At 33.3% G+C, this 24,804-nt stretch overlaps 1 protein-coding gene across 2 annotated transcripts in view; it reads right to left on the reverse strand.

Annotated features, from left to right (window-relative positions):
- Positions 1-789: 789 nt before the first annotated feature.
- Positions 790-24,804, reverse strand: part of LOC145258100 (uncharacterized) — a 76,138-nt gene continuing 52,123 nt past the window's right edge. The window contains exons 3-4 of one of the 2 annotated variants that reach the window (XM_080115839.1): positions 10,437-10,555; positions 790-1,170 (exon numbers count right to left, since the gene is read on the reverse strand). In XM_080115839.1, coding sequence (XP_079971965.1) covers positions 10,464-10,555 — 92 coding nt within the window. In that variant the 3' untranslated portion in view covers positions 790-1,170; positions 10,437-10,463. Of the gene's footprint in view, positions 1,171-10,435; positions 10,556-24,804 lie in introns of those variants that run through there. The other variant, XM_080115840.1, reaches the window with a different exon arrangement.

The following is a 24,804-nucleotide window of genomic DNA, read 5'->3' on the forward strand; positions in this document are numbered from 1 at the left end:
ACGATATTCTACTAGTTAAATGTTGGCATGTTACTCACGGAAAAACGGTTAATTAAACTGCAGAAGCACTTGTTAGACTACACAAGTTCTATAATTGAATACCCCCCTAAAAAAAGAACGAAAAACATTAAAATATGTTTTTGTAAACTGATGAAAACTTAATTTTTTAGATCAATTAAAAGGGGTTAATACCATACAAACGGTAAATTTGCGACGGATTTGATTATCAGATTTTTGGCCGGCAACTATGAATATCCCTAAAAAAACAAATTAGTGTTCAGTGTTCTGTTTTAGCGAAAGGTAATGTTTACCTTTTAATTTATTTTAATAAATATTACTCTAAATACTGTTTTTAATTTGTGGTCTTTATGTTCTTTCCTTTCACATAAAATTTCTTGGAATTTAGCCCTTTTCCCACCTCCAATAAACCTCACCTTTTTTGGGCCAATGTGGGGAGGGGGGATTCCAGTTACATGTGACATATTTAGCCTTTTTTTGTTTTTGGCTTTTTTCGTTATTGGAAAACAAGATGGCCACTATTAAAAATGATAGTGATTACGTTGGATACTGAATATCTTCAAATACAGATAACTATTTGTTTTCGCACAAATAAATGCGATATTCGTTCTCAGCATACCCAAAAACCTAATCAGTCGACAAATTAAAGGTGAATACCGAGAGGTCGGTAAACTAAAAATTTACCAAAAGTCGATCTGTCGACTATATCTTAACAAACACCGTTTTATCTCTACCTTGTATACAATATCAATAAAAAGCCACAGAACGATATAAGAGGCTTCAGATTTATTTATTTTTAACACGCTTAAATATTCCTTTCTTGAAAATGAAGAAGGTTGTAGAACTCTTCAGTCAAAAGAGTACGATTACACAATGATTGAAAAAATCATAGCTTTCAATTGTAGAGAGAGAGAGAGGTGGGATCGGTGGAAAAAATAATTTGCTCATTGGATTCCAGTTGAACTCAATCATTTGCAATCTATTAAGAAAAATTCATGTTCATGGCGAGTGATAATGTATGAGAGATTTATAAGTTGCTTCACATTTCTTTACATGATCTGTTTCGTCCCATATGCAATCTCCACCAACTTTTCGCATTATGGAGGCTTTAAAGTAGCAAAGTTTATGTAGTGTGAAAGTTCCGATCTTGTCCTGCAGAAAAGAATAGAGAATATATATATATATATATATATATATATATATATATATATATATATATATATATATATATATATATATAAACACTAAAAGTAATCATGACATTGCTTGTCTGACCTTTATGAATGAGTGGAGTATATATATATATATATATATATATATATATATATATATATAATTGATATGTAGTTTGCTTGAAGCATTGTGTGTGTGTGTGTGTGTGTGTGTGTGTGTGTGTGTGTGTGTGTGTGTGTGTGTGTGTGTGTGTGTGTGTGTGTGTGTGTGTGTGTGTGTGTGTGTGTGTGTGTAGTAGAGATTTAGAAGGCTATCACACTGCGAGGAAGGAGATATAGTCGATGTTGGTGAAAGAAGACGAAAACAAGTGTCGATTTACAAATCAATAAGTACATACATATATGCATATATATACATATATGTATGTACTTATTGATTTGTAAATCGACACTTGTTTTCGTCTTCTTTCACCAACATCGACTATATCTCCTTCCTCGCAGTGTGATAGCCTTCTAAATCTCTACTACACACACACACACACATATATATATATATATATATATATATATATATATATATATAGTGAATAATGTTCGTGATGTTGACCATCTTATAATTCATTCTTTTAATTCAGTTGACAGTTATAATTCTTGACAGTATCTGTTTCGTAGTACAAAAATCAATCACTTAATTGTTATATCAATCAGTGAATCTATTTTGCCCTAAACTCATCAGAAAAAATAGCAACAATCAATCCCTCAAAAGGAAGTAATGTGTGTTTTGACATGATTAAAATCTGAAAATTGGAAGAGAAACTGTAAATACCTTATAATATGTTTACATTATGCCATTTTGAATTTCAATATATATATATATATATCTTATATATTGTGTATTTAGGCAGCATGTTTTTATTCAGACAAGTATTGTTAAATAGCACTGAGTGTTCTTGCTTAATAAGAAATAGAAAAATTGAAAAACTACAAAGAAAGCTTATTAAGCAAGGACACTCCATGCTATTTAACAATGCTATATATATATATATATATATATATATATATATATATATATATATATATATATATATATATATATATATTCAGATAAGTATTGTTAAATAGCACCGAGTGTTTTTGCTTAATAAGTTTTCTTTTTAGTTTTTCAATGTTTCTGATTGTCTTTCTTGCTTCTCGGTTGAATCTGTGTAAGAAAGTTCCATAATCGTCTTGGTTCATTTTTTTTTCTTTTGGTTGTTCTTTGCAAGTACTTTCGACTGAGTTTTCAACAGTCGTCTTTAGTCTGTTTTGATTATTGTTTGTTTAAAATCTGGATGCTTTTATATGCTTCAGTCAAAATTATATTTCAATTTCTTGAACTAGTGAAGCGTCTCGTGTGTGATTTTTAATGTGTTGGGAACGTGGCTAAAATAAATATACAATGATTTTAAATGTGTGATTTACAATATCGTATAGAATTTACAGGGTTTTTTATATTAATTATTTATAGCTTTACATTATGTACATGTAACTATATGTGTGTATACATATATTGGATGGTCACGTACCAAGGCATTTCAGAATGTTACTACTGTTTTCCAAATTTACATAATTAGTTTTTATATAAAGTGCTTTTTTTTTACAAGGTAGTCACCACTTATCAAGGCCCGGAAGCCACTCAGGGATAAGGGTTATTGTAAGTACAGTACGTTAGTGTGGATATTTAATAAAGTGTCTACTTAAGGGGGTCGGTTTATCAGGAATTTGAAGACATCCAAGTTGTAGTCAGGTGGGAAGCAGGCAGACAGAACATAGTTTCACAGCGTGCAGTTCTAAGCTTCCAATATTTTTAATATTTTAACGTTTGAATCCATATGGATGATTTTTGTGTTTTCCACTAGGACCTTTCTAAACTGAAAATGTTGGCAGCCATGTTGTTTTAAGTGTTGGGAAATTGAGCTTGTGTCGGCAAGGTGTAGGGTCAATCGTCTGGACAATGTATTAGTCGTGTGTCCAATATAGCTATTAGTGTTGGAGATGCATTCTCCCAAGGGCCATTTGAATTGATAGACTACATTGGTTTCATCGATTGATTTTGTTGCTCGGGAAGTGTTGTTTTTAATTATAAGATTAGAAGTTGTTAATTTTTTACAGTAAATGATAAATCGGATCCTATTATTGACTGGGGATATATATATATATATATATATATATATATATATATATATATATATATATATATATATATATATATATATATATATATCGATGTATTATATTTCTTAGTACCTTTTCATCTGATTTAAAGTTGTTAGGGTTAGGGTTAGGGTTAGGGTTAGGGTTACTCGATTATTATTAGTTTGGTCTAGGTTTCTAATTGTTAGTTTAAATTGTTTATCTACTAAGAAATTGGTGAATTGGTTATTAATAATAATAATAATTAATAATAATAATTAATAATAATAAATAATAATTAATAATAATAATAATTAATAATAATAATTAATAATAATAAATAATAATTAATAATAATAATTAATAATAATAATAATTAATAATAATAATAATAATAATTAATAATAATTAATAATAATAATAATTAATAATAATAATAATTAATAATAATAATAATAATAATAATTAATAATAATTAATAATAATAATAATTAATAATAATAATAATAATAATAATTAATAATAATTAATAATAATAATAATTAATAATAATAATAATTAATAATAATAATAATAATAATAATTAATAATAATAAATAATAATTAATAATAATAATAATTAATAATAATAATTAATAATAATAAATAATAATTAATAATAATAATTAATAATAATAATAATTAATAATAATAATAATAATAATTAATAATAATTAATAATAATAATAATTAATAATAATAATAATTAATAATAATAATAATAATAATAATTAATAATAGTTAATAATAATAATAATTAATAATAATAATAATTAATAATAATAATAATAATAATAATAATTAATAATAATTAATAATAATAATAATTAATAATAATAATAATAATAATTAATAATAATTAATAATAATAATAATTAATAATAATAATAATTAATAATAATAATTAATAATAATAATTAATAATAATAAATAATAATTAATAATAATAATAATTAATAATAATAATTAATAATAATAAATAATAATTAATAATAATAATTAATAATAATAATAATTAATAATAATAATAATAATAATTAATAATAATTAATAATAATAATAATTAATAATAATAATAATTAATAATAATAATAATAATAATAATTAATAATAATGTTTGATATTCTTTAATTTGCTATAGAATATTTTTTTATCTGAGGAGACCAATTTCGCTCGATTAATAAGATTTTTATAATTGTAGTTTTGTATCGGTAGGGACATTCACTTTTGAAGTTTAAGATACAGGAATTGGTTGCAACAGTCTTTTTAGTCGCATGCAAGCGACTCTATAAGTCCCTCAATCGGTCAGTCGCAGTCGGTTCGTCTGTTGCTTGGTCCGTTGATCTGTCCGTAACACTTTTGTGCTTGGCCTTTTTGGTTAAGATCAAAGGTCTGTTGCTAATTGATGCTGTTCTTAGCTTTTTAAGCTTTTCTTGGCATTTGGCCAAGATTAAAAATGCACACACATACACACACAGAAATTGTAAATATATGCTTTTGGCTAAAACGCTGGGAATTCATTAGTTAGCTTATGATTCCACAGAGTGAATGAGGTATTGTGGTAAATGTTGCCAGTCAAGAGTAAGTCGCCAAAGACTCCAATTTTTACTCTAGTTAAAAAGACCCTGCAACACTCCCCTCCTCTTATAGGGCCTTGTGCCTAAATTTGTTTTGTCTTTTGGAGATTTTACTTTTTAAATTTTTTAATTTTATATTGAAATTTTTTAAATAATTTTTTAATTGTAAGTTTTCCTTTAAATGGAATAAATTAAACATGAAGATCAAAGTGTAGTATCTGCCGGAACAGATACTGCAAGCAAAGACCATATGTGGGGGGCAACCCCACATATAAGACCTTGGTCAATGTAGGGGCAACCCTTCATACCAATTGTCACTATCCAGCTCCCCTACTCCCCAGAGAGTTGGTCCCCATTTCCCCTTCACTCCTCATATTAAAAATCGGCCTTGTGCCTAATTTGCTCGGTGGGGGAGCAAATAAATACAGCTTTTCTTTGCCTTTTAGCCAAGATCAAAGTGTAGTATCTGTTCTTAGTACATGCTTTACTTATTGTGATATAAAGTGGGGGATCACTTTTCTGTATTAATTTAATGTAAAATGATTACCCACTTTACAACCAGTCAGTCTCAAAGCCATTCAAGTCATTCTCCAGATCATTCAAGTTGTTTTTGAAGGATTCCACTTATTTTTTAAGCATTCAAGTCATTCTTAAGGTCATTCAATTCATCCTTAAGTTCATTAAAGTCATTCTAAGTCATTTACTTTTTATTTATTTAAGTCATTTGAGCCCATTTTTCGGTCATTTTAGTTTATCTTTAAGAATTTCATGTCAATCCTACGTTCACGCATTCATTCATTACACGAGAGCACGCGACTAATGGCTATCGGCCTTATTTTATGAAAAAGTAATAAATTCATGCTTGCTGGAGTCAAGAAATGGAATTATTATTATTGAGTTTAATTCATAAGTGAAGGTTAGTGCGAAGTTTGTTTGAAAATGATCCTTTAGTTTCTCTATTTCGTTATTATTGTCTACATATCTAACGTAAATAAACGGTTTTTAATTGTATTAAATATTTTATTCTCCAGGTTGGTCATACAAAGGTTATTAAAGGTGGGTCCGAATATGGACCCCACTTGCTACCCCATCGATTTGTGTGCAAATGTTGCCTTTATCGTCATAAAAGAGGAGCTCAGTTGTACATATTAGTAATAATTTTTTTTAGGATTGTACGGTTGAATTTAAGTGGAGGGAGAGATGTATTATTGTATACGTTGTCCATGATGATATCAATAGTTACGTGAACTGGGACATGGGCGAAGAGGCTTTCTACATCTAGTGAGGCGGTGATTTTGTTATTAACTTTTGTTGTGTGAAGAATTTGTATACAAACTCGAGATTTGACATAAAGGGTATTGAGATTTGGGAAAATCTTTTTAATCGGTTTTCAGCCAGATATTTGGCTGTCAAGAGGTCAAAGTTCAACGATTTGACCTTTGAAAACTCTACCAAACTGCTCTGCCAATTTTGGGTATAAACACTTGAAATTTTAGATGTAGGTTACTTGGACATGGATCAAACTTTTTAACTTGATTTGAGCCCAAAACAATAAAGGTTAAGCGGTCAAATTGGGGTCAAAATTAAAAAAAAATTGACCTGTACAGTCTCTACCAAATTACTTTTTGGTCTAAACATTTGAAATTTTACAAAAAGTGTATTCAGACATAGGGCAAGCTTTTTAATCGGTTTTTGAGTGAACATTTGGCTTCCAAGGGATCAAAGTTCAATTTTGGGTCTAAACATTTGAAATTTTACATAAAGGGTATTCAGACATGCAACAAGCTTTTTAATCAGTTTTTGGGCGAAAATCTTGCTGCAAAAGTTGAAAGAGTTGACTTTTGCAGACTCTACTAAACTCCTCTGCCAATTTTGGTTCTAAAAACTTGAAATTTTAGATGTAAGTTACCTGGACATGAGTCAAACTTTTTAATATATATATATATATATAATATATAGATAGATAGATAGATAGATAGATATGCACATAAATAAACAGTACATAGGGCCCGAGCAAAGCCGGGCTGAACTGCTAGTATATTTTTCCAAAGGTTAAGTAACCAATGAAGTTTAACAAAGTTAACATAAGAGTGTTTAATACTGAACTTGAGCAAGGTATATTTTTTATTTATTTTTACGTAAGCAGTAATATGTTGCTACACAGTCATGAGTATGTTTCGGTCAGCTAGTTACCAATAATTAGAGACCTCTACAAGCGATACAGCTTATACGAAAGCAAAGTTTGCAATGAAAATATCAGGTTTTCCTAGTCACAGGGCGTTAATATTAAAAGTCTGTTAAATGTTGTGAAAAAATAAGATTTCGCTAAAATATGTAAATAAGACATAATAGGTGGACGGATTTCAGTCTGTGTTTCGATATAAGAATGAATGGGAAAGTGTGGGGGTTAAGGATCGAGATAGAAGTAATGGTAGACTAGAAAGAATCGTATTCATATGCGGGTATCATGGCCGCCCTAAATCTTCTTAAACATACTAGTGTGTATAAGTTCAATCAGTAGTGGAATGTAAATTTGACATATCTGTGGGATTTCAGATTCAATCAGGATTAATCAGTTATAAAAATCCTTTTAATTTGACTGGAATCTTTATGCGGTCAGAAAATATACAACTTGCGTTGCTCTCTTGTATATCCCCACCCCCACCACTATCACCCCTACATACATTAGTGAAGAGGTTAAGAGATAAGGAAAAAAAGGAAAAAAAAAGGAAAAGATGCAAGGGAGAAAAGAAGAAAAGAAAAAAAGAAAGGAAAGAGAAAGAATGAAAAGAGGAAACCCTAAGTAATGACACCTTACCAATTCTCCAATACTATTGCTACACTATCCCTTTGATTACTGTACACACAATAACCCTCATCCCTGAGTGGCCATTGGGCCTTGATAAGTGATGAACTCCATGTAAAAAAAAAAAAAAAAAAAAATTCTGAGGCATGTCTTTTTCCTTCCTACTCGTCCCTCATCCCCGTCCACGTAAGGGCAAAGTGAATGTTGGTGCCTAGAATTTTGAATGTGTCGTTCATGGTAATATGTTGGCAAATTTTGCATCTGATTTTGTTTCATATTTTGTTGCTTTGATATACAAGGTATATTTTTTTGTGTGGATGTTAGTAGAGAATGTGGCCACTGGCGGTCAATAATTGATCTTGTGATAAGTTCTTGAAATTATCTATATTTTTACCATTATATAAAAGGAACTTTGTCCGTGTGCGTTAGTTCGCTCCCTATGGACTCCTAAACGGCTGGCCGATTTTTTTTTTAATTTCACACAAATGTACTTGTTCCTAGCAGTGTTTTTAGATAGGTTTTGTATCTGCATGTCTTTAATAAGTATCGATTATCGATTATCGAAAAAATCTGATGAAAGAAGAAACAGGCGATTTTTACTAAAGTTAACGCCTTATACAGCCTAACATCACAAATACATTTGAGAAGTCTTATTACTGCACAAGCAGAAAGGCCTGGCATATAAGATCAACAGTAGGCTCTTTGATATGACAGGGGTGCGTTCGAAATGAATGTTTCCGTTTAGAGCACAATTGAACCATGATACCTGCCTTTTGCATTTTAAACTTTAATTCAAGCCATTGTCGCCGCACAAGTAGAAAGGCCTGGCATATAGAATCAAAAGTAGGTTCTTTTGATATGACAGGAGCGTGATCGACATGAATGTTTCTGTTTGGAGCACATGTGAAATATGATATTTGGCTTTTACATTTTGAACTGAAATTTAAGCCATTATATAAAGAATAATTGTATAAAATAAACAATAGGTTCTCTACAGTGCAATGTAGTCTAGAATATATCTGTGGCGTGACCGCCTCTGGAAGCGGTGGAACTCCCTATTGGGGGAGATTGAGACCCCTGAAACACTGAGTAAGACCAAGCAACTATGCTGGCATTAACTGTTAAGCATTATTGGATGCTTGGGCAACGGCGGGTAACCTAGCTGAAAGGATGAATTTATTGTGTTTTTGTAAAACAGACACATAATTTTATTGTTTGGGGAAAATGACAAGGGATGTCATTTGAAAGCTAGAACGAAATATAATTCCGTTCTGGCCTGGCGAAACCCAATTCAAGGACGTCTGGCCTTTGGAATATGAGGGTAGCCAGGGTCAAACTGTTAACCCCTTTGAGCGTGTGACTAGGATTGAGTTGTGATCACTGATTCTCAGACCATGCAAGGCATCGGGACTTCCTCAGAATGACGTGCTGATCGATGATTGGTTTAACGGCTTACCCCAACCGACCTTCCCTCAAAATATAAGCAAATGCCCACACCAAAAATCTCAGATTGGAGCCGAATCTCGAGAGAAGCAGACACTACCCAAGGAGACACCACCCACCTCGACTGCTGCAGTGTTTTTTGTGTAATGAGATCGAACTGAACAATTGTACATATGTAACACACTTGTAAATTTCCTGAATTAATTTGAGTAGATTAGAAACATTTGTGTTTGTCTTCTTTTGGCTTGTATGAGAAGCTAATTATTTTCAGTGAACACCGGCATATCAACCCGATAATGAGGCCTGCGACATGGAAGAATCCTATAAAGAACTCTCGGAAGAAAAGAGGATCACGACTATTGCGACTTCGACGGGGTCAGAGGTCACATATTGTGGATTAAGTTACTGCAGAAAGGAATGGAAAATGGACGATTTTACTGATTTTGATGACGATAAAATATGAGAGAGTGAAACATTCGTTGATTCTCATTCATTCCCAGGTAACGTCGGGTCTCCTTACTAGTCTATTCATATTAAGAAATGTGAGTTTTTCCTCTTGCTTACAATCAACTTATTGATGAAATGTTAATTTTTTTTTTTTTTACTCATGTTCACCCCAAACAAGGCGTATTGCCATTTGGACGTAAGGGCCTACTAATTGGGACCATGCCTCGGAAAGATTAACAAGATGTTGGTTTACATTACATTTAAACTTTTACATATCAGTAAAGCTAGGGAAGCAGGTAGCAGGAAAGGAATTCCAAAGTCTAGCTGTTCAAGGGAAGAAACTGTTAGAGTAGAAAGCTTTTTTGGCATTTAGGGATCTCAACAATGAAGGGTTGTGATTTTGTTGCTAAGTGGGTTTTTCAGGGATATGTACGTCGAAGGGGCACAAGTGCAACGAGTTCATCAGAGCATATTCTATTAAAATATTTTAAAAACAGGCACAGAAATGCAACATTGTGGCGATGGGACAGTGGTTGGAGCTCAGTTGACAAAGTGGGAGCTATTATTTAATATTATTGTTTCGAGTCTTCCAAGCGAAGTGTCGAAGCGGGCTAGCACTGCATAAACCATGTTTTCAACTTATTTCAGTCTTTTTGGGTGGGAGTAAATCATTTCTTACTATTTTATTCAAAAAGAAAAAATTGATTTTTTGCATATTTTTGATCATTTAATTAGAGCCAAATTAAATAGGAAATTACTTACAATACAAGCACAGCCTCTTCTGTATTTCTAAATATGAGTTCTTTGAAATGGTGTCAGGAACGACCATTGTTTAATTCCGTTACATGACGTAACGTGTATGTCTCCATTTCTAGCATTACCTGAAAAAAAAAATATTCATAAAATGGAAGATTATTAATGTTTTCTTATATTTTTTTTGTATTAGGCTCCAAAAAGGTCACGGTACCAGAAAGGGTTTGTTATATTATAGAGTATCAAAAAGGCATGTGTTTTATACATACGTTTATTGTATTCATAATCCCTAAAAGGGTATATATTTTACTATTTGCAAACATACATGTTTATATACATGTCTTTGTAACCTATTTGCGTTTGTGATGTATATATACTTGTTTGAATCGTGTATACGTAGCCTTGCTGAATATCGGTTCTACCGTAGTGGACAGGTTGTAAATAGAAATCTGTTGTGTTGTTGAGTGCTGGGTGTGTATAAAAAAGACAGTTCACAGAACATTAATTTGGGGGACTAACCTTTTCTGTCTGATCGTTCATTTCTTGGATCATCCAGGCAGGCTGCAACAAAGAATCATTCCCTCGGGACCAGACAAACACAACGTCGCTGGTTACAAATATATACATTTTATGCCTTTGATCCAGTCCTGTTGAGTGTCCCAGTCCCTCGGAGTCCTGCAACCACTTTCTTCTCTATTTCAATCTTATTTGCTTGTGCTCGCTTCCAGCGCTTCCCTCTCAAACATCGGATACTAACAACTCAAACATCCTGATCAGCTGCCTGTTAAGTCATATGCCAAATAACACGTATCCTTAACTCATCAGTTGTCAGATCTAACATTCCATCCTAATTGTTGATCTATTTCTCTCAGCTAAAATTCACAAACTATAACAATAATTCTATTTTTAATAATTTAAGAAAGAATTTTTATTCTTGTTAAAATTCCTATCCAATTATTTTTTTCCAAAACATAATTCTTAATATAACAAATTATATATTGGCCTAACCCTGACAATCGATGTATAGAGCTCTGGAGTGCTCTATACACCATTTTTTATCGGGAAGCACACATTGTACAGGGACATCATAAAGAGGTGAAAGCAATACAACAACGCCACCTAAGAAAAATTATGAAAATTAAATGCAACGATCTTATACTAAATGTTGAATCATTCAACGATCTTATACCAAATGTTGAATCACTCAACGATCTTATACCAAATGTTGAATCATTCAACGATCTTATACCAAATGTTGAATCACTCAACGATCTTATACCAAATGTTGAATCACTCAACGATCTTATACCAAATGTTGAATCACTCAACGATCTTATACCAAATGTTGAATCACTCAACGATCTTATACCAAATGTTGAATCATTCAACGATCTTATACCAAATGTTGAATCACTCAACGATCTTATACCAAATGTTGAATCACTCAACGATCTTATACCAAATGTTGAATCACTCAACGATCTTATACCAAATGTTGAATCACTCAACGATCTTATACCAAATGTTGAATCACTCAACGATCTTATACCAAATGTTGAATCACTCAACGATCTTATACCAAATGTTGAATCATTCAACGATCTTATACCAAATGTTGAATCACTCAACGATCTTATACCAAATGTTGAATCACTCAACGATCTTATACCAAATGTTGAATCACTCAACGATCTTATACCAAATGTTGAATCATTCAACGATCTTATACCAAATGTTGAATCACTCAACGATCTTATACCAAATGTTGAATCACTCAACGATCTTATACCAAATGTTGAATCACTCAACGATCTTATACCAAATGTTGAATCATTCAACGATCTTATACCAAATGTTGAATCACTCAACGATCTTATACCAAATGTTGAATCACTCAACGATCTTATACCAAATGTTGAATCATTCAACGATCTTATACCAAATGTTGAATCACTCAACGATCTTATACCAAATGTTGAATCACTCAACGATCTTATACCAAATGTTGAATCATTCAACGATCTTATACCAAATGTTGAATCACTCAACGATCTTATACCAAATGTTGAATCACTCAACGATCTTATACCAAATGTTGAATCACTCAACGATCTTATACCAAATGTTGAATCACTCAACGATCTTATACCAAATGTTGAATCACTCAACGATCTTATACCAAATGTTGAATCACTCAACGATCTTATACCAAATGTTGAATCATTCAACGATCTTATACCAAATGTTGAATCACTCAACGATCTTATACCAAATGTTGAATCACTCAACGATCTTATACCAAATGTTGAATCACTCAACGATCTTATACCAAATGTTGAATCATTCAACGATCTTATACCAAATGTTGAATCACTCAACGATCTTATACCAAATGTTGAATCACTCAACGATCTTATACCAAATGTTGAATCACTCAACGATCTTATACCAAATGTTGAATCATTCAACGATCTTATACCAAATGTTGAATCACTCAACGATCTTATACCAAATGTTGAATCACTCAACGATCTTATACCAAATGTTGAATCATTCAACGATCTTATACCAAATGTTGAATCACTCAACGATCTTATACCAAATGTTGAATCACTCAACGATCTTATACCAAATGTTGAATCACTCAACGATCTTATACCAAATGTTGAATCATTCAACGATCTTATACCAAATGTTGAATCACTCAACGATCTTATACCAAATGTTGAATCACTCAACGATCTTATACCAAATGTTGAATCACTCAACGATCTTATACCAAATGTTGAATCACTCAACGATCTTATACCAAATGTTGAATCATTCAACGATCTTATACCAAATGTTGAATCACTCAACGATCTTATACCAAATGTTGAATCACTCAACGATCTTATACCAAATGTTGAATCACTCAACGATCTTATACCAAATGTTGAATCACTCAACGATCTTATACCAAATGTTGAATCATTCAACGATCTTATACCAAATGTTGAATCACTCAACGATCTTATACCAAATGTTGAATCACTCAACGATCTTATACCAAATGTTGAATCACTCAACGATCTTATACCAAATGTTGAATCACTCAACGATCTTATACCAAATGTTGAATCACTCAACGATCTTATACCAAATGTTGAATCACTCAACGATCTTATACCAAATGTTGAATCACTCAACGATCTTATACTAAATGTTGAATCATTCAACGATCTTATACCAAATGTTGAATCACTCAACGATCTTATACCAAATGTTGAATCACTCAACGATCTTATACCAAATGTTGAATCACTCAACGATCTTATACCAAATGTTGAATCATTCAACGATCTTATACCAAATGTTGAATCACTCAACGATCTTATACCAAATGTTGAATCACTCAACGATCTTATACCAAATGTTGAATCACTCAACGATCTTATACCAAATGTTGAATCACTCAACGATCTTATACCAAATGTTGAATCATTCAACGATCTTATACCAAATGTTGAATCACTCAACGATCTTATACCAAATGTTGAATCACTCAACGATCTTATACCAAATGTTGAATCACTCAACGATCTTATACCAAATGTTGAATCATTCAACGATCTTATACCAAATGTTGAATCACTCAACGATCTTATACCAAATGTTGAATCACTCAACGATCTTATACCAAATGTTGAATCACTCAACGATCTTATACTAAATGTTGAATCATTCAACGATCTTATACCAAATGTTGAATCACTCAACGATCTTATACCAAATGTTGAATCACTCAACGATCTTATACCAAATGGTGAATCATTCAACGATCTTATACCAAATGTTGAATCACTCAACGATCTTATACCAAATGTTGAATCACTCAACGATCTTATACCAAATGTTGAATCATTCAACGATCTTATACCAAATGTTGAATCACTCAACGATCTTATACCAAATGTTGAATCACTCAACGATCTTATACCAAATGTTGAATCACTCAACGATCTTATACTAAATGTTGAATCATTCAACGATCTTATACCAAATGTTGAATCACTCAACGATCTTATACCAAATGTTGAATCACTCAACGATCTTATACCAAATGGTGAATCATTCAACGATCTTATACCAAATGTTGAATCACTCAACGATCTTATACCAAATGTTGAATCACTCAACGATCTTATACCAAATGTTGAATCATTCAACGATCTTATACCAAATGTTGAATCACTCAACGATCTTATACCAAATGTTGAATCACTCAACGATCTTATACCAAATGTTGAATCACTCAACGATCTTATACCAAATGTTGAATCACTCAACGATCTTATACCAAATGTTGAATCACTCAACGATCTTATACCAAATGTTGAATCACTCAACGATCTTATACCAAATGTTGAATCATTCAACGATCTTATACCAAATGTTGAATCACTCAACGATCTTATACCAAATGTTGAATCACTCAACGATCTTATACCAAATGTTGAATCACTCAACGATCTTATACCAAATGTTGAATCATTCAACGATCTTATACCAAATGTTGAATCACTCAACGATCTTATACCAAATGTTGAATCACTCAACGATCTTATACCAAATGTTGAATCACTCAACGATCTTATACCAAATGTTGAATCATTCAACGATCTTATACCAAATGTTGAATCACTCAACGATCTTATACCAAATGTTGAATCACTCAACGATCTTATACCAAATGTTGAATCATTCAACGATCTTATACCAAATGTTGAATCACTCAACGATCTTATACCAAATGTTGAATCACTCAACGATCTTATACCAAATGTTGAATCATTCAACGATCTTATACCAAATGTTGAATCACTCAACGATCTTATACCAAATGTTGAATCACTCAACGATCTTATACCAAATGTTGAATCACTCAACGATCTTATACCAAATGTTGAATCACTCAACGATCTTATACCAAATGTTGAATCACTCAACGATCTTATACCAAATGTTGAATCACTCAACGATCTTATACCAAATGTTGAATCATTCAACGATCTTATACCAAATGTTGAATCACTCAACGATCTTATACCAAATGTTGAATCACTCAACGATCTTATACCAAATGTTGAATCACTCAACGATCTTATACCAAATGTTGAATCATTCAACGATCTTATACCAAATGTTGAATCACTCAACGATCTTATACCAAATGTTGAATCACTCAACGATCTTATACCAAATGTTGAATCACTCAACGATCTTATACCAAATGTTGAATCATTCAACGATCTTATACCAAATGTTGAATCACTCAACGATCTTATACCAAATGTTGAATCACTCAACGATCTTATACCAAATGTTGAATCATTCAACGATCTTATACCAAATGTTGAATCACTCAACGATCTTATACCAAATGTTGAATCACTCAACGATCTTATACCAAATGTTGAATCACTCAACGATCTTATACCAAATGTTGAATCATTCAACGATCTTATACCAAATGTTGAATCACTCAACGATCTTATACCAAATGTTGAATCACTCAACGATCTTATACCAAATGTTGAATCACTCAACGATCTTATACCAAATGTTGAATCACTCAACGATCTTATACCAAATGTTGAATCATTCAACGATCTTATACCAAATGTTGAATCACTCAACGATCTTATACCAAATGTTGAATCACTCAACGATCTTATACCAAATGTTGAATCACTCAACGATCTTATACCAAATGTTGAATCACTCAACGATCTTATACCAAATGTTGAATCATTCAACGATCTTATACCAAATGTTGAATCACTCAACGATCTTATACCAAATGTTGAATCACTCAACGATCTTATACCAAATGTTGAATCACTCAACGATCTTATACCAAATGTTGAATCACTCAACGATCTTATACCAAATGTTGAATCACTCAACGATCTTATACCAAATGTTGAATCACTCAACGATCTTATACCAAATGTTGAATCACTCAACGATCTTATACTAAATGTTGAATCATTCAACGATCTTATACCAAATGTTGAATCACTCAACGATCTTATACCAAATGTTGAATCACTCAACGATCTTATACCAAATGTTGAATCACTCAACGATCTTATACCAAATGTTGAATCATTCAACGATCTTATACCAAATGTTGAATCACTCAACGATCTTATACCAAATGTTGAATCACTCAACGATCTTATACCAAATGTTGAATCACTCAACGATCTTATACCAAATGTTGAATCACTCAACGATCTTATACCAAATGTTGAATCATTCAACGATCTTATACCAAATGTTGAATCACTCAACGATCTTATACCAAATGTTGAATCACTCAACGATCTTATACCAAATGTTGAATCACTCAACGATCTTATACCAAATGTTGAATCATTCAACGATCTTATACCAAATGTTGAATCACTCAACGATCTTATACCAAATGTTGAATCACTCAACGATCTTATACCAAATGTTGAATCACTCAACGATCTTATACTAAATGTTGAATCATTCAACGATCTTATACCAAATGTTGAATCACTCAACGATCTTATACCAAATGTTGAATCACTCAACGATCTTATACCAAATGTTGAATCATTCAACGATCTTATACCAAATGTTGAATCACTCAACGATCTTATACCAAATGTTGAATCACTCAACGATCTTATACCAAATGTTGAATCATTCAACGATCTTATACCAAATGTTGAATCACTCAACGATCTTATACCAAATGTTGAATCACTCAACGATCTTATACCAAATGTTGAATCACTCAACGATCTTATACTAAATGTTGAATCATTCAACGATCTTATACCAAATGTTGAATCACTCAACGATCTTATACCAAATGTTGAATCACTCAACGATCTTATACCAAATGGTGAATCATTCAACGATCTTATACCAAATGTTGAATCACTCAACGATCTTATACCAAATGTTGAATCACTCAACGATCTTATACCAAATGTTGAATCATTCAACGATCTTATACCAAATGTTGAATCACTCAACGATCTTATACCAAATGTTGAATCACTCAACGATCTTATACCAAATGTTGAATCACTCAACGATCTTATACTAAATGTTGAATCATTCAACGATCTTATACCAAATGTTGAATCAGTCAACAGAGCCAACATGGACAGCAAAGAAGCTTTACTCTCCACTACACAACTGCGATGGACTGGACATGTGGCCAGAATGGAAAACAATCACATTTCAAAAATCCTATTGTATGGAGAATTGGAAAATGGGTACAGAAAGATCGGTAGTCAGCTTTGGGTCAAGGGCTAAATTGAATTGGTGGCACTTTAGCAGCTAGTGCACATCCTCTACATGCTTTCACCTTTACTTCAATATCCTTGTTCGTGTTTTTCAAATATGCATATGAATGCATTAAACATTTCATTCTGGTGGTGCCAGAGTGTCCTGTGTGAAAATTCTTTTAACATTTTCTTTTGGAGAGTCACTTGAACATCTACTTTCTCCCTATAAAATAATACCTGGTCGCATGTTGAGAAAACCTCTGTTACTTGTACAGCAGTCAGCAGTTTTCTCTTGGTTTCTCGTATAAAATCTTCGCTTTCAGCTTCTTTCCTTATATCATCCAGACTATGGATGGCATGTTGTGTTATGTCGTGTGGATCAGGCATTTTTATTGCTATGAACTTTTCTGGATCAGGCTGTCTACCCTTCCAATCTATTATCTACCTTAGGTATTTTATTTGGTCGAAGAAAAATTTACATTTGGTGTCTTTAAGTGTGGAGGCGTACTCGTTTATCTTTCCTACATTGCTTTATAGATTCGCTTTTCATTAGAATATAATCCAGGTATTCGATGGAAAAATCAAGGCCGCTCAACATCATGTCGATTATCTGTTGAAAGATGGTGCGACTTTGATCCCGAAAGCTAATCTATTGAACTTAAATAGTCCCTTAGGAGTTGTAATGCACAAAAGTTTTGAGCTTTCTTCCTCAGCAGCAATCTGTAGGTACGCTTCACTCAGATTTATTTTTGAGAATATTTTCCTTCCATTTAGTTTCGAAGAAACTTCCTCAGGGCTGGGTAGTGGGTAATGATGATACTTAAGTGCTGCATTCAACCTGGTCGAGAAGTTTGTGCAGACTCTGATATCTTTCGATGTTTTTCTTTACATACATGGTGGAGGCAGCCCACTTGCTGTAGTTGACTGGGGTCAAGAATCCTGCTTTGACGAGTCTGTCTAGTTCTGCATTCTTTTTTTTATAGAGGCAAACGTTTCTTTTTGAAGTGGTGGCATTGTCTTGTAACTAGAACTTTGCCTCCATTTTTGTACAGCTGCCTAGTTTGTCTGAAACAAACATTAAGGAATGGCTCATTCAGATCTTTCTTTAGTTTTTCAGCTCTGGTTGTAAGGTTGTCCACTTTTTTTAGAAAAAATGCTGATGGGCGAGTCACAGATTTCAAATTTTTTAATCCAGTCTGTCCCAAAATGTTATTCGTGTTTTTTAATACAAATATTTGGAGATTCAGTATTTTTCCCTTCAACGTTATGTTAGTGGTAACCTCGCCTTCAAATCTTATTCTTTTTCCAGTTATTGAACGAGTTACTTTCTTGCTTCTCATTATCTCCGGTTTTACAATTTTGCACCAAGTATGGTGGTTTATGATGGACAAATCCGAACCATTGTCAAATTGAAATCTAACATTCTTGTCCCCAATTTTTACCGTCATGTACTTCTGTACATTTTCGTCCTCCACTTGAGTCCTCGTTGTTTTTACGTAGCTCCAGCGAGGTCCTTTTGCTCTGCAATGTGAGGGTTTGTGTCCATTGCGTCTGCATCAATTACTTTTCCGGGACCTGTATGAAAAAACCTTCTGCCAGTGGAGTTCTCCACATCCTTGACATGGGTAACTCAGGTTTGTTTTGGGATTTTTCTGGCTTTCGCTTGACTGTTTGGGGAGTAAAATGTTTTGTTACTTCATATCTTTCTAATGTGTGCTACACCTGCCTCTTCTATATTTTTGGAGTCTTGTTTCTCCGAGATGATTCTTTAACATTCCTTAGCCAATTGTTAAAGGGTTATGTTTGGTTTCTTTCCCAATCTGCTTAATGCCTGCCGTCTGAGTTCTGCGTCCTTGGTCGACACTAAGCCTTGAATGAAAATCAGGACCTTAAAGTTGTCGGCCGTCAATGAGGATAATCCGAAGTCGTCACAGTGTCTATTTACAACTGAAGCAAATGTGGTGTAATCTTGGTCTTTGCATGTCAGGTTGATGCCGTTCCATCCTTGATGGAATAAACTGATTTTTGGACAGTATAATTCCATCAAAGATTTCACGGTCTCGTCAAAGGACAATTCGCTCATCTGTTTAGGGATGATTGTAATCCACAAACTTTTTATGTTCCGCAGCCTCCAATTTTTGTAATAAAAGACGAACCTTCATCTCTGCTCGCGCCTTGACTTACAATCAATCCTGAATACATCACCAAATCTGCGAAAATAGGTTTCAAAAGTCCACTCCTCGCAGTTTGAGAAAAAAAAAACATTCTGGTCTGACTTGTTGCTGTCTTTCTTCACTATTACTTTAGTTAGTCATTCTTTTTTTTTTTTACCAGTGTCTGCATTTTCAGTATTTTTTGCTGAATTGCTTTCTTTCCTTTTCTTTACGCTTCTCTTTCTCTTTTTTTCTTCTTCTTCTCTTTCTCTTCTTTCTCCTTTTTTCTTCTTCTTCTCTTTCTCTTCTTTCTCCTTCTTTCTCTTTCTTCTTCTTCTTCTTATCTTTCTCTTCTTTCTCTTTCTTCTTCTTCTTCTTCTTCTTCTTCTTCTTCTTCTTCTTCTTCTTCTTCTTCTTCTTCTTCTTCTTCTCTTTGTTTCTGTAATTCCAAAGTCTGAGTCTGCTGTAAACGTTTCCTTTCAACTAATTGCCTTGAAAGCTCTTCCATCTTGAAAAATAAATAGACTCACAAGACAAATCTGGGTCTAAGAAATGATAAACAGGAAAACCGCAACTGTAAGGAAAATATATGCCAAATTAATATTCACAAAGAAAAAAGTCACTACATATAGGCCTAACAGAAAAAAAATGTTCATTTTTCCACAGAGAACCAAAGACAATTGAGAATTCTCCCAAGAAAAAAAATACAAAAAAATTTGAGACCAGGATAATTTGAAATAATAAAACGAATTGAAATCCTTTTTCGTAGCAAAAATTCAGTCGAGTATTCATGCTGTTGTCTTGAATTCTCAGAATGGAGTGAATGCGGTTTTGATCCTTTGTAGAGTTGATATACTTTTTTCTTGGTGATTTACAGAGAAAACGAAAATCATGCAGACTATCAACAGAGAAATGTTTAGGTCACAGTAATAAATTTTTTTCAAATATATATTGTAAAATGAAAATGGCATTTTGCAAAGAAGAAAGATTAAAATATTTGCACAAGCGAACGTCAGCCAGCTCACAAGAAAAGGCTAGTTTCTTTCCTTTTCTTTTTTTTGTTTCTTTTCTTTTTTCTTTTCTTTTTTTCTTTTCTTTTTTTTTTTGTTTCTTTTCTTTTTTCTTTTCTTTTATTTTGTTTCTTTTCTTTTCTTTTTTTGTTTTTTTTCTTTTCTTTTATTTTGTTTCTTTCCTTTTCTTTTTTTTGTTTCTTTTCTTTTTTCTTTTATTTTGTTTCTTTTCTTTTCTTTTTTTTGTTTCTTTTTTTTGTTTCTTTTCTTTTTTCTTTTCTTTTATTTTGTTTCTTTCTTTTTCTTTTTTTTGTTTCTTTTCTTTTTTCTTTTCTTTTATTTTGTTTCTTTTCTTTTCTTTTTTTTCGTTTGTGTGTTTAAAACCAAAAATGTTCACTTTCAACCAACAGCCCAAAAATAAAGGCTTTTGGATAAAAAAAATTCTGGGGCAATAAAAATGTCTTATTTCAAAATTAAAAACTTTGCATGACTTGCACAAACAAAAGTTGGAAATGAATTAGGTCAATTCTTTATCAATAGACAGCGTTGTAGAATTTTTGTGCTCGCGGCTTTTTGAAAAATAAACTTTTCCGAGGTGAGGTCGTTTTTTGTCATTGAGGGGAGAATCATTACTTTTAAAGAAGGTAGAAAAATACGAATTTGTTGGACAGAAATTGTTCGTTTATCACAAAGTAGATCCTTATGGGTCCTTTTTTCGAATTCATACGTCGCCAATGTTGTGGCCCTGTTTAGTGGTATATTAAGGTGAAAGAGTCCTGGTGTTCACTGCGAGCGGTTAAACTATGAGTGTGCTTTCTGAAGGCAGAAATGTCTAGCTTACATAGAGCCAGACGAATCCATACTACCTTTGATATAGGGATGTTAACTACCCCCAGAACACCATTATTATTATTATTATTATTATTATTATTATTATTATTATTATTGGCTCACAAGGAACCTTCACACAGATCATCAAAGATCTTTCCTTGAAAACAACCCTGGAAACTGAGTGACAACAAGTCTCCCTAGGTTTCCAGTACTCGCCACCTCTTTCGATAACATGTGCAAATGACTTTGCATAGTGGCATTTCTGAATTTCTCATTGGCAGCGATCATTGGTCTTCTAGCAGAATTTGAGTGGCAATAAGCCTCCTCAAGGTCCCAGTTCTCTTCGCACATCCGTTAGGGGTCTGGTTAGTGCTCTTTCCTCAGTCTTTCCTTCCTCCTTGACAATACTCGACTATTCGGTCTCAGTCTGGGGGGGGGCGGTGATGTAGTAATGAGGGATAGGGGGAGGGGTAGAGAACTTATAGAGATGCAGCTTCAATGTTCTTGGTTCCATGTAGCGCTTCGTGTTTTGCCTCTGCAGCATTTTGTCTGTGCTTCATGTGTTAATCCCGACATTCAAAGGGTTTACTTAATATTTCAGCTGTTTTCATTATTGTTATTCGTTGTATCTTTCTAATCATTCCTTTGATTCCAATTTCTCCCATTCTTTTTCCAGCTCTCTGGCTAGCTCTGTGTTTCCCCCTTTCTTTGATATTCATTCTGTGATCAGTTGGAACAGCAAAATCTACGATTTGACAGAACTTTTCTTTCTTGTTAATTATTATGACATCTGATCTTCTTGTTTGGGTGGGGTTATCAGTTTGTATGTTCATGTACCATAGGATTTTTTGATTCTCGTTTTCAAGTACTGTGGCCAGCTTATGTTTGTACCATGCATTCGAGATGGAGTTGTTTGCATAATTCCCAGTGTACTACCCTTCCCACTTGCTTGTGTCTATTCTTGTATTCCTTTTGGGCCAGTTTGCAGCATTCACTTACTATATGGTTTATCGTTTTGTCTGTTTTTCCATAGAGTCTGCATTTAATGTTTTCCTGTTTCGTCGACCTTGCCTTGAAGGGGTTGATTCTTATCAAGTTATCTTGTGCTGCGGTTATTAAGGATTCAGTTTCTCATCTTACATCTCCTTTTCGCATCCATGTCCAAGTATTTTCGTTATTCTCATCTTTTGTCATCCTTATCTTCCATGAAGTTGTTTCTCTTCCTATTTTTCTTTTCTTGTCTCATCCTTTATCTCTCTGTTTTCTGTTTTGTCACTTTTTTTCAGTGACTCTTGCTGCCATGCGTTATGTATTTTTCTAATTCTTTTTGTGTCATACACAAAGTCTTCTATACAAACTAGTCTTCTCCCTCCTTCTTTCCTTTTCACGTAGAGTCGATCAACATTGTCCTTTGGCTATAAGGCATTGTGCATGGTCATGAGTTTCCTGGTCTTCTGATCGAACCGTCTCAGTTCTTCTTTGGTCCAAGTTGGTTGGTATTAACAGTCCAGTATATCTTACTAGTGATATTGCTCGTGTATTTACAAGCGATATTGCCCATGTAGTTATACCTTTTAATAGGTTTCTGCTATATAATTTCGTTTCTAGGAGTTTTCTTGTTCTCCTGAGGTATTTCTTTCCAATTCTCTCTTTCATTTCTGTTGCTTGATAGTGTCTGCTTCCAGAACTCCCAAGTATTTATAGGCATCTTGTTCCCCTAGGACCCTTATCTCCGTTTAGTTGGTTGGGTAGTTCCATGCCTCATGTCATCCCCAGTTTTCCCTTTCTTATAACTAGTATAACTAGTAGTGCGCACTTTTCCATACCAAACTCCATTTGGATATCCTGGCTGAAGATCCTGGTATTATTAGTTTATTAATGTCTTCAGTGCATTTTCGGTCCTTGCAAAAAGTTACAGATCGTCCATGTACATCAGGTGGTTCATTTTTTCCTCTGTATTAGAGAACTTGTATCTGGCTTGGCACTTTCTCAGTATATTGTTCAGGGGCATCATGGCTATGATGAACAGTAATGGTGATAGTGAATTTCATTGGAAGATACCTCTTTGTATGTTGATTTCTGTTATGTGTTGTCCATCAGCTGTCAATTCTAGTCTCCAGGTTTTCATTGCATTTTCTATCACATTGATGATCCTGTTTGGTATTTTATGCATTTACAGTGAAAGCAGAAAAAAGAGTTGGATTCGGAATTCTTCTTAACAATCAACTGACAGTAATCTAACGTGCACGAGATAAAGCATTGTCATTGCCGTGGAACAAAAAAAAGTCGTTTTATACTGCCACCTCGAACCACGATAGCATCTAAATTTGCATTTTTGCCCATGTATGGAGTATTGTTGTCACATTTGGGCTGGTGCATCTGCTACTTGTCTCTCATTTCTTGACAGGGTTCAAAAGAGAGTCGCCAACCTGATAGGTCCTAAACTGTCATCTAGGCTTCAACCTCTGTCCCATCGATGAAATGTTGCATCCCTCTGTTTGTTATACAAGTATTTTAATGGTGAATGCTCTTATGGTGTGACCGTCTTGAGGAGCGATACTGCTCCTCATTGGGGAGATTAAGATCCCTAAAACACTGAATAAGGCCGGGTACACATGCTGAGATTATCTGTTAAACATTGATTGAATCCTGGACAGCGGCGGGTGACCTATAAAAAGGGACGAGTTTATTGTGTTTGGTAAAAACAGACAGATATTTTTATTGTTTACAAACAATGACAGAGACAGATATTTTTATTGTTTACAAACAATGACGGGAAATGTCAGAATAATGAGGAATGACATTGTGTGGCATGAGGAACACCGGCTCAGACGTTTTGGTTTTCTGAGTAGAGAAATTGACAAGGTTTGACTTTGGGGTCGTGTGAAAGCGCAGTTGAGTCTGGGTTCCAGATTCGCAGGCCATAATGGGATATCTGTTGAGGTGCACACATGCAAAATGGATCTGGGGATTTCCCAGAAAGCATGTCAGACCCTGATTGGTTTAGCGAATCGTTTGACCCACCTCATTACCTTAGCATAAAAACGAATACCCGGGCCGAAATAGA

This window comes from Euprymna scolopes, chromosome 33 (assembly GCF_053919585.1).
Source record: "Euprymna scolopes isolate OS-2025 chromosome 33, ASM5391958v1, whole genome shotgun sequence".
In the NCBI taxonomy this organism is placed as follows: domain Eukaryota; kingdom Metazoa; phylum Mollusca; class Cephalopoda; order Sepiida; family Sepiolidae; genus Euprymna; species Euprymna scolopes.